This window comes from Macrosteles quadrilineatus, unplaced genomic scaffold, assembly GCF_028750875.1.
Source record: "Macrosteles quadrilineatus isolate MER2022 unplaced genomic scaffold, UCM_ALF_1.0 Scaffold_9__3_contigs__length_116548681, whole genome shotgun sequence".
Classification (NCBI taxonomy): Eukaryota; Metazoa; Arthropoda; class Insecta; order Hemiptera; family Cicadellidae; genus Macrosteles; species Macrosteles quadrilineatus.
The window spans coordinates 109,408,278-109,422,976 of record NW_026542602.1 but is presented as its reverse complement, the minus strand read 5'-3'; the positions used below and the strand labels follow the sequence as shown (position 1 = coordinate 109,422,976).

Genomic DNA, 14,699 nt, shown 5'->3' with positions numbered 1-14,699 from the left:
TAGCCTGTAACAGTGTTGTTGTTGATTGGCCAAATAAATTCATTGTATTCATTGTATTCATATTTTAAAGTAAAGAAAATAGTTAATTTTCAATGCGCTCTAGCGGAGGTTATTTCTAATTGATTTTCAAATGTGATTAGTGCATTTTGAAGGAAATGTTATCAACTAAAATTTTTATAAGAGGTAAAAGTCACTAGAATTCATATTAGTTTTCAACTTGTAACATAAAAACTGAAAAAGCTAAAATTTCGAAAATTTTTGCGAATATCTCAGAACGCTCAAGAAATATTTGATGGACAACTTCAGATTCGGTAAAGCAATTCAAAAAACATAAATTTCAGATTGAATTCCTTTTACGCCACTTTTCTTACCGTTGGATACGGATTGACTGTACTCAATTTGTCTATATTCTTTGTTTTAAAGGGTTCTCAAAACGATTTTATGTTTGAGAGATACTTAATACTACCCATTAACCACATATACTTGAGTAGAAGGTTACAACAATTTCGTTCATTAAAAGAATTCCAGTTTTTTAAACAAAAATTTTATTTAAATCTACAATAATTTTAATCCACATGTTTTTCACCATCGCCCACTGGGAGGTAGCTTGGCTTTTACTCCGGTGTCTTGAATGTGTCGTGGTACACCGCACCTCCGCAGTGCAGATCCTCGTCTTGTCTTCTGGACGGTATTCTGGGGCTATGCCCGGCGATGGCTGATCATGAGGAATGGTCGAATTCTTAGGTCTGTATACAAAAGCTCTTGAAATTTTGTGTACTATGTGCCAAATTCTTGAAGTTCACAATAATTTTAATCCTCATGTTTTTCACCATCGCCCACTGGGAGGTAGCTTGGCTTTTACTCCGGTGTCTTGAATGTGTCGTGGTACACCGCACCTCCGCAGTGCAGATCCTCGTCTTGTCTTCTGGACGGTATTCTGGGGCTATGCCCGGCGATGGCTGATCATGAGGAATGGTCGAATTCTTAGGTCTGTATACAAAAGCTCTTGAAATGTTGAGTACTTAGTGCCAAATTCTTGAAGTTCACAATAATTTTAATCCTCATGTTTTTCACCATCGCCCACTGGGAGGTAGCTTGGCTTTTACTCCGGTGTCTTGAATGTGTCGTGGTACACCGCACCTCCGCAGTGCAGATCCTCGTCTTGTCTTCTGGACGGTATTCTGGGGCTATGCCCGGCGATGGCTGATCATGTGGAGTAGCTAATAATTATAAACTCGTTTATTGTCGTAGTTCACTGGAATTTTGTTGTAATTTGGAGCAAATGCTAGTCATCACTTTCTTGGTGTGTCTCCACACTACTAGCTTCGTCTTCTTGCTGGCGCTCCTGGGTTTTCATTTTTTCTACATACCGGTGGCGTATAACAGTAATCATCACCGCGTCCCCTACGACTCCTAGGTAGGAGTATGCACTGAGTTTTAGAAGAAGCGGTAATTTATATCTATACATGTTTCCTAATAGTTTGAATGTTTGATTAAAAAGTATGTTGTTTCCTAGGCAATTTTAACCCATTTCAGTATTCACAATTTATTTTATCTCCAACGTTACCAATTCTACGAATGGTGTCTTGTATTATATTTTTGACAGAGATTTAGTTTTCTCTACTACTTTTGAAAATTAACTTTAAACATACTTTGATGGTTATAAAGAATTACGATTATTATGTGTAAATCATACGCGTTTTCTTTGTGTTGGTTTATTTAAATTATTATTTTATTTTGTTAGCACTGTTTTTTATATATGGTCTTTGCAAATAAAATTTGTTTACGTTAAAACAACCAACATTTTACAACCATTTGAACCTTTAGCATACAGCGTTTTCTGAAAAAAGTAAAACAGTCAACGTTTAGTGTCCAGGTTTATGAGCCATACCAACTGTCCAACTGGTACTGGGATGATTATGATAAGGTATATACATTGATTTTGGTTTCTCTTGTCAGCCATTTGGACTAATCGTTTTTCTAACGGCCAATATTTACAGTACTTTACAGCGTTAAGCTTCCATTTTCAACTGTACTTTTAGTATACCGAAACCGACAGACAGTCATTTAAACATAAAGAAGCCATCAACATGTAAACCACTAATAACGATACTTTGCCGACAAAACATGTGCCTAACACGAGTTAAAGTCTTTCATAGCATAAGCTTAATTCTTTTTTAGCAGTTATCATCACTTAGCCATTTGATAAAGGCGCCAAAACCTCTTTACCAACCAGTCGCAGTTGATTCAATAGTTTACTCTGGGACTTCTTGCACTTGTTTGATTATACCTTAAACGGTTTATACCGGATATCTTACGGATACCGGATGCTGTTAAATCGCGTCCTGCCAATGCGGTTACAGGCTGGGAATGTATATCGTGAAAGTGACAGACCGGCGAGGTGACAGCAGTCGTCAACTCGTCAACCAGCGACCGGACGCCGGATTTGGAGGGAACTCTCTTGCTTTGAGAGGGAAAGTTGAAGACAAATAAACGCCACGCAATGACACCTCCACGTGTCATTAGGTTAGGAATAAAATGAGGCGAAGATGTTGTTGAGCTTTCAGGCGTTTTTACCGAATTTCGTAAAGAGAATGGTTTAATTAATTTTTAATGAGGTAGGTGGATGGAGTAGGTACATTCTACAACAAATTTTGTTTTTGTTTCATGAGAGAGATGTACTTTGAAGAAATCACATAGGTGCATTTGAAAATTTAAACATTTTTTCAGTTTAATTGCAATGTTAGAATTTATCAATACATAGGGCTATCATAAGCGTAGCTTATATTTCTGGTGAGGAAAACTGGGTAATTTATTGTTACAAAGTTCCTCCAGGGTGGCAATTTTCGTGAAATGAAACACTATGCTTGTTTTGATAAGCGTTAACACGGTTTTTGAAAAAGTAGTTTAAATTTTTTTCTGTGATTCATAGTAAAACATTTTTTGTTATTTTATCAAAAGGTGTTAACAGCGAAGTAAAATTCATGTTTATCCGCCTACATAAGTACTTCTGTCGACAAAATTCACAAATAGAGACTACAGTACATGTTTTAGCGAAAATCGTAAAACTAATATTAAGATAATAGTAGTGTAATTCTTCAATGCCACGCTCTACAATAAAGTTAGGTTAAAATGTAATGCTTCACTGTATATATAAAATAATGTATCTCATAGTGATCGCTTCTTTGTCCACGACATCGTCAAAACCACCCGTTCAAGTTTCCAATAATACCACCGTAGACGTAACATAACACGAGCTGTTTTGATCGTTACCGACATTTTAATTGAGGAGAATATCTCCTTAAAAATACATTAAAATAGCCTAGTTGAATCTTTTTGGATAAGAAACAACTTATATCATCTCTCTGGAAATAAATTAAAGCCCTAAATTTCAAAACTTATATTATTACAATATACAATTAAAGTATTATACATTATTACACACAAAAAGTAACTTTATTTTTTAATCAAAGTCGACAGTATTTAAAACAAATATTCAGTTTGAAAGTACATTTTCCCAGTAAGCTTTCAGTCAATAATCAATAATCCTATACTAGTTACAGGATTAATATATGATTTGTCAACATTGTTTTATGTAGGCAGGTAAGCAGGTAGTAACATCCTGTTCCTTATCTCTCAGATTCTGGTTTAACTCTCAGGTTTATTTATAGGATTCCTCTTTGTAAAACCACTTTACTCTATGCATTAATCACCTTGTTTTTTTATTCGGATGGAGTGATATTTAACTGAATATTTTTTTCTAGTTTTGAGATTTTTAAACTTTTACATGATGTCATCATAGTTTCTTTACTCTGTAACTATGTTGTGGTATTTCTATTAACTATACTGTATAAGGATTTGGAAAATTATATAATTTTGATAAAAAAATGTCAGTTTGGTGACAATTATGAAAGACTATTTTCTGTCAGATTTAAACACTCTCGGTTAACAACTCATGCGAGAAACATTTAAACATTAAGGTATGAACCGAATACTGTACAGTATTAGGGGTTTACCTATTACAATACAAATCGAGTACAAGGATACCATATTAACGCAGTACTATTGAACAACCCCTTCCTATATGAACCCGTTTACAGCGTGGGTGTAGCATGCTGTTCTCCGTGTATATTCATCAATCTTATGAATTAACTGAAGACAGTTTAATGGTTTGTTATCATCCCTTAAAACTTACATATTGACGTCTTCTATTCCTCAAAGGACTGCCAAGTGTAACAAACAAAATAATAGGCTACGTAAATATAAATGAAACTTATTAAGTGAGTTATAAGTGTATATGGTAGATCTACGTGTAGATATGTAGATGTAGATGTACAGTATTAGTATTTCTTGGTGTTTAAGAGTTCAGTAATATAACTTCGAAGTCAGTACGACCACATACGACCACTGTATGTCCTTTGATCCTGTACCCAAATAATATTTTCATGTATAATTCGACTGGTTTGGTAGCTGAGTGGTCAGAATGCTTTTCTGGCAATCAAAAGGTCACCGGTGCGATCTTGAGAAAATTCAAGATTTTGGTTCGAAACCGGACCCAGCTGTTCCTGAAAATTCGCCTTTAAAATGATCCTGACTGATAAACCAGCTGATACTATCAGTGACATAGCTACACAGATCATCTCACTCCATTCTACACTCATTCCTCACTCTCATTTGGGTGAAAATACACACTTTTATGTGGTGACTCATCTCAAATAATTGATAATTGATAGTTGGTTCATCATTCAGTCGAACATAAAATGGACCCCTTTGGTTGATAATGATGAATAAAAAAGAGAAAACAATACATTTTACTTTTTACAAGTACAGTATTTCAAATGCCATTAACAAATACATTACAATTGTATTAATCCCTAATTCGATGCAAATCTTTGATGTCCATCGAGGATTCACGGTGTTTTCCACCGGTTGATGGTTTTTGTTCCGCAAACGTGTCAAGTGTTTCTATTCGTTTTCCTTATTCTCTAAACATTTATGTTTTCTCCTTTGTTTCCCATAGATAGCCAGTGTGCGTAATGAATGATCTATTCTATGTTTCTTGCAACATCAAATTGGGGTCATATTTTAGATCCCAAAACAACATGACATGCTTTACTAATTAGAGCTATAAATAGTCCGTAATACTTCGTCAACGTATTAATACTGTATATTTTGGACGTGGGTGAATGGTTTCAGTGCTGGTCTACTCAATAAAAGATTTCTGGTACTAACCTCAGTAAATTGTTTTTTTATGTTTCAACATTGGGCTCTGGCTAAAACCAGCTAATCTCAACGAGTAAAATTAACACAGACAAAATACGCACAAAAGGTACTTCACTGTCTAAGAGAAGCTATTAAGTGACTATTAATAACTAGGGGGACTACCCCTAGGGAGTAAATGAGCCACTTTATACCCGCAACGCATACATTAAAACAGCTGTTTTAAGTATTTTAATCAATTATATTAGATACAAAATAATATAGTAATCAGCTGTTAATACCCTGGTTGCAGGAGGGTCCAGGAGAGTGGGTGTCACTGGACGCCGAGCTTGTGATGATGGAGGGCGAGGTAGTGGGTACCAAGAACCCCACGGGCCATTCCCTCCTGGTAGACTGCAGGTTCGAACTACCCTTCGGTGAGTACCCTCCCTGGCAGCTGCATGGCATGGAACTGTAAGGGGTTGGTAGAACACCAGCTTCGTAAAGTTTGTACATTTTAGAGTAATGTAGGTATTTATGATTACGGTATTTTTTATAACTACAATTTCCTATACAAGGTGTATATAAAGTCCCGCACGGGCTTAATATTTTCTAAACGACAACAGATAAATCAATAAAATTTGATACATCAACACCACACAAAAAAATCTACCTTTTCAAGGAACGATGAATATTCTTTCATATCATGGGGACGTCCCACAAGGAGCCGGAAGAAAATCTTAAATGGAAGCATCGGTCAATATGCACATCAAGTGAAAGGTCTTTTTTAGTAGAATACAATGCCGCAAATCACACTTCAAAAGGTTGGTCCTGCGCAAAATGACAGTTTTTCAAAGATTTCTTGAATCTGCCATTTTGAATCTTTGAACGACTGCCATTTTTTACTCAGGCGTTCTTTTGAGCTTGAGTTTAAGGCATTGTAATCTACTAGTGAAGACCTTTAATTTGATGTGCATATCGCCCTATGCTTACGTTAACAATTTTCTTCCGATTCCTAGGGCTGTGCCCCCTGAGGAGTAAGCGTATAATAGCAATGCAAATTAAATGAATCTTTGAACAACTGTCATTCTTGGCTCGGTTATCCGTTTGAGTTCAAATTTGTGGCATTATAATCTGCTAGTAAATATCTTTAAACTGATGTGACCTATGCTCCTATTTAAGAGCTTCTTCTGACTCCTTACGAGACGTCCCCATGATATGACAGAAAATTCATAGTTCCTTAAAAAAGTGGATTTTTAGGTGTGGTGTTGATGTACCAAATCTTATTGATTTATCTGTTGTCGTTTAGAAAATATTAAGCCCGTGCGGGACTTTATATACACCCTGTATAACGAGTGTATAATAGGGTGTTCTGAAACTTCTACAAAAATCTTTGGACTATGTTATACCGAACGATTCAACCGCATTTTACTGTATGGAGCTGGATCTTTTCAAACATGTTTTACCCGTGTTATTTGGTTTACGTTGAACGTTTTAACTTTGGTACAACTATACTTCACATAACTAAGAATATCTATTCGTATTAAAACTCGATTCGATAAACATGATCTTAAATTATACAATTTGTATGAAAACACGGTAATTTTCAGACTGTAATCATAAATCAACATTTATTTGATCGAGTAGTGTAATGTTAATTTTTTAGACCATCACAAGAACACAATGTAATTAGACAATTTTTTTTTAAATGTTTATCACGAAAATAGATAATTATTTGCAGGCTATAAATAGATCCGCGAGAATTACAACATGAGGAGGTATGAATAGAGGGGTTATGTCTTATTGAGGTTCTGTTGTAAAATATCCTTGTCTTTGTTTAGGGGATAAAATTCCAACGTTTCCCTTGAATAAATAGTTTCTCTAACATAGAGGAAACCTTTTTACTAAATATAAATGAGGGATTTCCATGCGTTCTGGTGTCAAACTACTACTTTTGTTCAAACGTTCCCAATCTTGGAGCAGACAATAGTCATATGAAATATTTTACCAGTACATTTCAGTTCGTTTCATTAGATGACTGTAACATATATAGCCGCAGCTTTTTTTCTTCGCCGACCATGTTTTTGTTTCACATGCTGTTCAACGTGTGTACAGCTCCTTGTTGGTACTTCTTGGTATACGATAGTTAAAAAAGTTATCCTAAGTGAAATACGTTTGGAGTAATTTTTCAAAGAAGGTGTTAACAATGGTCAATGGTTATCAGTATGTTTTAAGTTATTTTCAGCTACCACATTATCATTTAACATCCTCACTCATTGCTGTCTTCTTCCATTCGTTCATTCAACAATCTTCTTCAACTACCTTCTATCTCTTACTCTTCTTCTTCTTCCTATTCTACTTCTTCTTCATCTTCACCTTCATATTTACGCTGTACTCTACAGCGATGATGATGTTGCTAGGACGCTATGATCCACCTACAGGATGGAGAGATCTATTGGGCGTATGTGGCCCGATTTCGCAGAGAAACTCAAGAGGTAAAGAGTAAATTTTCAGTTCCACTCACGATTGAGGCACCGTCACAATGTTATGTACCTCACGCCCTGCACCTACGCAGCTTGGAGTGTAGAGTAGGAATAAAAATAGAAAATCTTATAAACTAATTAGTCAAAAAATAAACAATATATCCTTTGAGATGACAATTTTAAATTCAATTCATTGTACATCCCGAAGAATATTTTTACCGTCAAAGCTTGTGATGTTGAATTAACAGATTAAAATTTTAAATATTTATATTTAAAATTTACCATATTTGTTTGTAATATACTTAGTCTTACACACAAGAAATTTTTAAACGCAAGTAAAGGTATTTATTTGGAGGGTTCGATTTAACCCTAGTTTGGGTAATTACCCTAATGTAAACTAGTTAATAATACATCCATACAATGTATCAAAACTATATCAACCAAAAGTGTGTATAGATAACGTTAGGGGGTTTTTCGGTTTTTAATCTGCAACAAAATGTATGATATATAAAACTAATGTTACAAAAGAAATCCATTACAATCAGGAAAAACCTATAAAAACAACTTAAAATAAACAAAATTATAATATTTTGAGTGGTGTAAGCCTTTTCGTTTTCCAAAACTTTAAACAGCTAAATTTGTTCTTTCGCAAAAACACAGAAATAAAACATAGACATCACATTTGCAAATAACTTCAACATGTGTGCTCGTAAAGTTTTTCTGTGTAGTTTTAAAATGCCCCTACGTCTACACTTCATACACCTCATCGAGCACTGTGAGGCCACAAATATGCTTGAATCTACGAATTAGACTTAGACATCGAACTTGGCGAAGCATGGGAATGATAAAATTACAGTCCCCAATTTTAGAGTAGATACAATCCCTTCACCTGATTTTAATATTAGCCCCTTTTTGCTAACAAACGGAATGTCAACCGTAGAGTTAGAATAAAGGTTTTTCGTGATTGTTTGAATGTGTCACACCAATATTAGCAAGATAATTTTATGTTTTATTTGCAGGTTGTCTCTTGTATTACAGTGTGTTTAAAATCCAGAACATAAATAATGTTTTTATATTTACTCATTTTGTCCCGTTTCCATCGGTAATTATTTCGACAGACCGTACTAAAATTATGCTTGCTTTCCGAGGAAAAACTAGTTTATTATCATGTTCACCATCACAGAAGAAGTAAAGTATTCACATATTTTGTGTGAGTATATATTACATTATATCAACAAAAATATTTAAATTTGTAGGCCAAATATAAAACTATAGTAGTTTTACCAATAATTACTTAGTTCAAACACTTTTTTAAGGTATGCTTATAGCGTAATGCCTACCACTTAAAATATCAATAGTATTTCTAGCACTAGTTGTGTTAGTGTCAATATTAGCATCGTCTTTAGGGCTCCTTAAACTCCCTGGCTAAAACGGATGCTGAGAGATCACATTTTTTGTAAGTGTAAAGAACTAAATTCTTGTCTTACTATCACTCTTTTAACTGTCTCTTGAACTGTTTACCTTAATAAGTTGTCTCCTCAAATAGCTTCCGTCTCGTTTTGGGGTTATAAACAAGGTTCTTACCCGAACAGCTATAGTCCTCGACTCAATCATTTTTCTTCTTTTTTTGTCTAGGTATAAAAATAACAACTTTCGGAAAACTGGGCACGATGTGCTCAATAACAAAATTATTTTGTTGGCCAATATAAGCATTTTAAATAAACGAGAGTTCACTTCTTTTGGTTGCCATTTTTGTTAGTCGTCAGTTTTTGTGGTTACAAAACCAGTTAAGGTTTATCAATTTCCGGTTGCTGGCATGGTGAAATGGGGTTGCTTTCCCTAGCAATCACCCCTGATGTGTGTTCTACCCTTCTTCAGGCTTCAGGGTTGAGGCCCAAAATCACTAAAACTGTTAAAACAATAACAAATTATGCAAACCCGTACTGTGTTCTTGACGTAAAGTATTTTACTGTAGTTTACAAGCATAATATAGGGATGAGTAAATCATTCTGTTTGCCAACTCTATACAAACATAAAATATTTTGAAGGATATGTTCTTCCACACAATGGCTTTTCCGTTTTGTTACAGCAATGGCCCAGTTTGTTAATACTGCTTCTGTTGTTATTTATATCACTTTTGATGCAGCATGCTATATGTTATGTGAGTTAAAGTGGTATCAATAAAAGGATCCATTGCAAACCACGTTTGAATGAACGTTTGGTTGTTATGAGTGGTTTTGCCTCTGACAGCTCCAGACTTATTGTTTTATTGCATTGGAGATTGAATAAGGGTTTAATTGAAATAAATGCAATTCTTTTATTATAAATACCTCAAAGTTACAAATTAACATTAATTTTTTACATAATCTTTATTAATTAAATTTAATTAACTTTAATTTTGCAAACTTTAATTGTTTACAAAATTTAAATGGACCATCTCTTCCATCAAAAGCCACATGACAGTAACTGTCATGTGGCTTTTGAGGGAAGGTGGTATCTTATCACTGGAATTCAGGCTGGATTTTCACATTTTGTTGACTTACAAATATTCAAAGTTGTTGGTAATATACCCTCACACATTATAATGAATTAGACTGTGAAATTAAATGCACTATTTACATTGTGAGATTTACAGACATAATCCTCGTCCTAGTTTCATATGTGAAGAAATAAATATTTACGAAAAAAATATTTATGAGCACATTCATTTATTTAAATAGATCTGAAATTATTAAATCAAGTACAACTAACTGAAACCAAAACTATTAAAAAACCAGTTATAATTAAGCTGAACTTAAAACAGTTTTCAAACTAAGCAGTCTGGATGAACATATTCATATGTGGGCTACGGACTCCTAGGTTACGTCATTGTCAAAAGCCAGATGCAATAATTGGTATTAGTTGAGAATCGAGCCCGTCCTCCAGCACTTGTCCAGGGCCCTTAACCCTAGACCAACTACGCGCCTACTAAAATAATCAAATTTATCTTATTTATATGCATGAAGATAAAAGCCATAAGACCGCAATTTATGTGAAATTGTATAAATAAACTGTCATATGATGTAGTTCTAACACCTTAGTTTGTCCATGATTTTTAACCCTAACTTGCATTAAACAAGCACACGTGAGTATTTTTTATAACTTATTTACAGTGGCAGTGAATGCTAATTATACGACAGTATGATCCAACGATATAAACAACTGTTGGTATGATCTACATTGACAAAAGCCTGAGTCGTTTATTGATCATACAATCAAGAGTTGTAAAAGCTAGTTGTAAGTTTATGGGGGAAGTTTTCACAGCCATTTTGAAGCACCTGACAGCAAAACACTTAAACAAAAGACTCGATTGCAGTTGACAACAAGTTATCTAATTTTACGAGTCGTTAACCGTTTTCTAGAGGCTGTAAACGAGATTAAGACCCATCTAGGTAAAATAACACTCTCAAAACAGTGTGCTCTGTGAACCTTGAACACTACTAAGGATGAGTCTATCTCAGAGCTTACTACTTTTTATTTCACTTTACTTTTTTTTATTTCAAGAAACATATTATTTAAGTGTAACAAATATTATGTATTAAATCACCAATATTAAATTTATGTTTCTCTAATCTTAATATTCACTTTTAGGTGTTTAATTACTTCTCATGACGATTTTGTTATGATATTTTTCACAATTTAACGATCTAAGGAAATATAAAATTGATCCATAATTGCGTGAAACTAGTTATTTAATACGACTTAATATAGTGAATTAACGACGCTAAAAGTTAAATCTATAAGTGAGTTTAGTATAGTATGGTCCGTCATACAAACTGTGGTGATAACACCTGCGCCGATTGCAATACAGCAGTAAGAAGTGATTAATATGTATTGGCATAAACAAGTGTTATGCTATGTGTTAGAGTCAGTCGGTGGCTCAGTTGGTAGCGTCGCGGACTTCGGGCCCAAGGCAGCGATGTCGTGGGTTCGGATCCTAGTCACTGCCGCAAACATTTGATCAGTACAGTTCACCTTCGTACCGTACCGGCTTACTTCTTGCTTTGCTGTAAGGTTAAATAAGGCCGCCTACCTATTTTTTTGTTAAAAGAAATCATGCAATTAACTCTAGACTTAATGATAGAAGATATAGCACTATTTAAATTATTTCTTCTATAGATAGTAGATTCAAAAGTAAACGTGATACAGTCCAACACACCCTCTACTACGAATCTTTTATCCTAACGTGACGACAGGCGATTTGTCTGGAGGTGGATTCCCGCATTTTACCTCCTTTGAAAACATTCCCTCTTCTGTACGTGAACAGAATTAAAAACGCAGACAATTTTTTGTTGTTTCAAAACTATACCTAAATAAACGTTTTGTAAAAAAAACTTGTTTAAGTAGTATTATATTCTTGATATTTCACGCCTCCAAATATATTAAGTATTGTATATTTTTTAACTGGAAAGATTTTATTACAATGGACATTTGTATGTGCCACAAGAACTCTGGCTACACATACTAATCTACATAACAATTGTATTTAGTTCTCGTTATATGAAACTTAAATTTATATTTTTGGCATTGTAATTTTTAAAAGCCATTAGAATGAAACTTGTATCCTTTGAGTAAACCTTAATCATTGGAATTATCAAATACTTTTCATCTTCCAAGACCTCAGTAACTATGCTTCAAAAGACAAAAGACCCCATTATAAACTCTTCTTTCACTCAAATTCAGTTTTGTGATAACATGTTTTTGATAACAACGCCCGATTTCGTGTAACAGAAGTGGGTACTTGTTTGTGTTGACTATAAAAAATAAGTTTTAAAAATGGATCTTTACATCCGATAATGTCACTTAAAAAAGTACGTAGCCGTAGGCTACTGCCAGTGACTATATAAATTTTTAAATTTTAGAGAAAAACTGATTTTTTAATGTATGTAACAAGAATTAACAGAATAGTATTAGTAAAGCCAAAGCGAACGGAGATGTAGTGTTGTTTCTGGATGGTAACCTATTCAAGAACAAAGGTTAAGAGGCACGATCGCTGTTTTAGGACTTTGGTCATAAATAAACCCGTAACTTGTAACTTTTGGCCAGAATATCAAACGAAAGGTTCCACCATCTTACCTCAGTCTTTTATGTGCCTATGAATGCAACCCTTTATAAACATTACCAACATCACTATTCGATTGTACTCTTATAAACGACTTTTCATCCCTTGGTCCAACTATTTTTAATATTACTCGAAATCTCCCTTTATTGTATGGTTCTACAGCGACATATTTTAAATATTGTAAGCTAGTAGTTTAATTTTTTTTATGATTCGTTTAAGCACAATTACCTTTTATTTTCTGTATTGTACTACCTTAAAAATAAAATTATATTGATTTCAATATGTATCGTCGGAGTTAATTGTTTATTTTTGTTTTTGTTTTGACTTGCTAGAACTGAATGGAAATAGATTACATAAAACGTTAGTTCTGTTTAAAATAACCTACAATTGTGACGAGGGTGGGGGAGTTTTGTAAGTTATTTTAAACATAAAATTTAACATAACATATACTTACTTACTAATATATAATTCAAATCTTAGAAAACACCACCTCTGGCGACTTCAAAATGAAAAAGCAAATAGAGTTCAGATCCATATCTTACCATGGGACCTAGGTACATTATTCATATGTGTATATAATTGATTTTTCCTTTGTAGGAAATTAGCTAAAAGCATTGATAGTCAAAGCTAAGAGTTGCTACGCTTTCTCTGGATGAAATCGAAACCCTTCTCTTTACTAGACGAACCCAATAACCAACCAGTTTCCAATAATAATGTCTTGTTTTACGTGTTTGTGGTTTACTAAGCAATATTTAACATCCAATCCACTCCAATATATGCAAACATCATTACTCTTAAATATTACAGGCAATCTGGCACCGGTAAGGGTTTGCTTAGGCTAGTGGGAAAGCTTTTGTGGTTTTGGCTCAGTCGGTAGAGCCAGGGTTCAAGGCTGCGATGTCGTGTTTTTGCGTTCCGACGCCACTAAAAATACTTGTCAGTACACCAAATTTTATACTGAATCGACTGAAAATCTTTCTTTGCTTTATACATTCCTCTACAGTAAAAAGTTACAACACTTTGGTACATTATCTACGGTACATTATATATTTATTTGAATACATTGTCTTAATTCTGTCACACTTGGTATTTCGTGGTTCCACGCACAGGCCTCATGTATATTTTGTACGAGTCAATATAAAAACAAATTTGGTGTGGCTTCCATCATGGTAATAAATTTAAGTTTAAGCCAAAAGAAGATCTGCAGAATTTGCACTTAAAAGGTTTTAACTCAACGTTGATATTAAAATACAACTTAACATGTGATTTGAGATACTTGTACAGTGATTGTTTTGTATTATTTGATGTATCAACGATAGTTGTGGGCACGTATAAAGCTATCCTGAGTCTATTAACGTTAACCCACGTGTAATGTGCCGAACAACCACGCGGTAAGCCCACGCGCTCTACTTAATCAAGTGGCAATAAATAAACCTTACCCTTCACGCCTCGCTTACTTCTCTGAATTCCACAAATAAAGGTTATATGTCATAAATATAAATTATTTTTGTCTCTTAGAAATATTTGTGCATATTGTGTCCGTAGTGGGAGTGAAACATGGTATATCTTTGTCGTCGAGGATTCTGATTATATACGTTATAGAATACTTCGAAATATTTCTAGGAGTAAAGTTTACAATGGTTAAATATTGTTTACGTTTAGAACTAAGCTAAAAACCCCTCTATATCTTAGAACCGAGGAATATAATTTTGTTTTATGTAGTAGCTTACTTTTCATTCATAGCTCCACATTTTACGAGGTATTCTACAAATATAAAAATAAAAACTATAACTAGCAGTTCCTTCTAAGTCCAGTACAAAACTGGAGACATCTCAAATAATTTATATAGAATATGTGACAGTTGATAGTATTATTTAGGCAGCTAAATAGTTGTATTGCTCACCCATAAATCAATA

The 14,699-nt window shown here is 34.1% G+C and overlaps 1 protein-coding gene across 1 annotated transcript in view; it reads left to right on the top strand.

Annotated features, from left to right (window-relative positions):
* LOC129003720 (uncharacterized protein DDB_G0283357-like) overlaps positions 1-14,699 on the top strand; it is a 159,320-nt gene that overhangs the window by 96,153 nt on the left and 48,468 nt on the right. Inside the window, exon 6 of the mRNA XM_054432016.1 lies at positions 5,513-5,636. Within this exon, the coding sequence (XP_054287991.1) occupies positions 5,513-5,636 (124 nt within the window). The remainder of the gene's footprint in view (positions 1-5,512; positions 5,637-14,699) is intronic.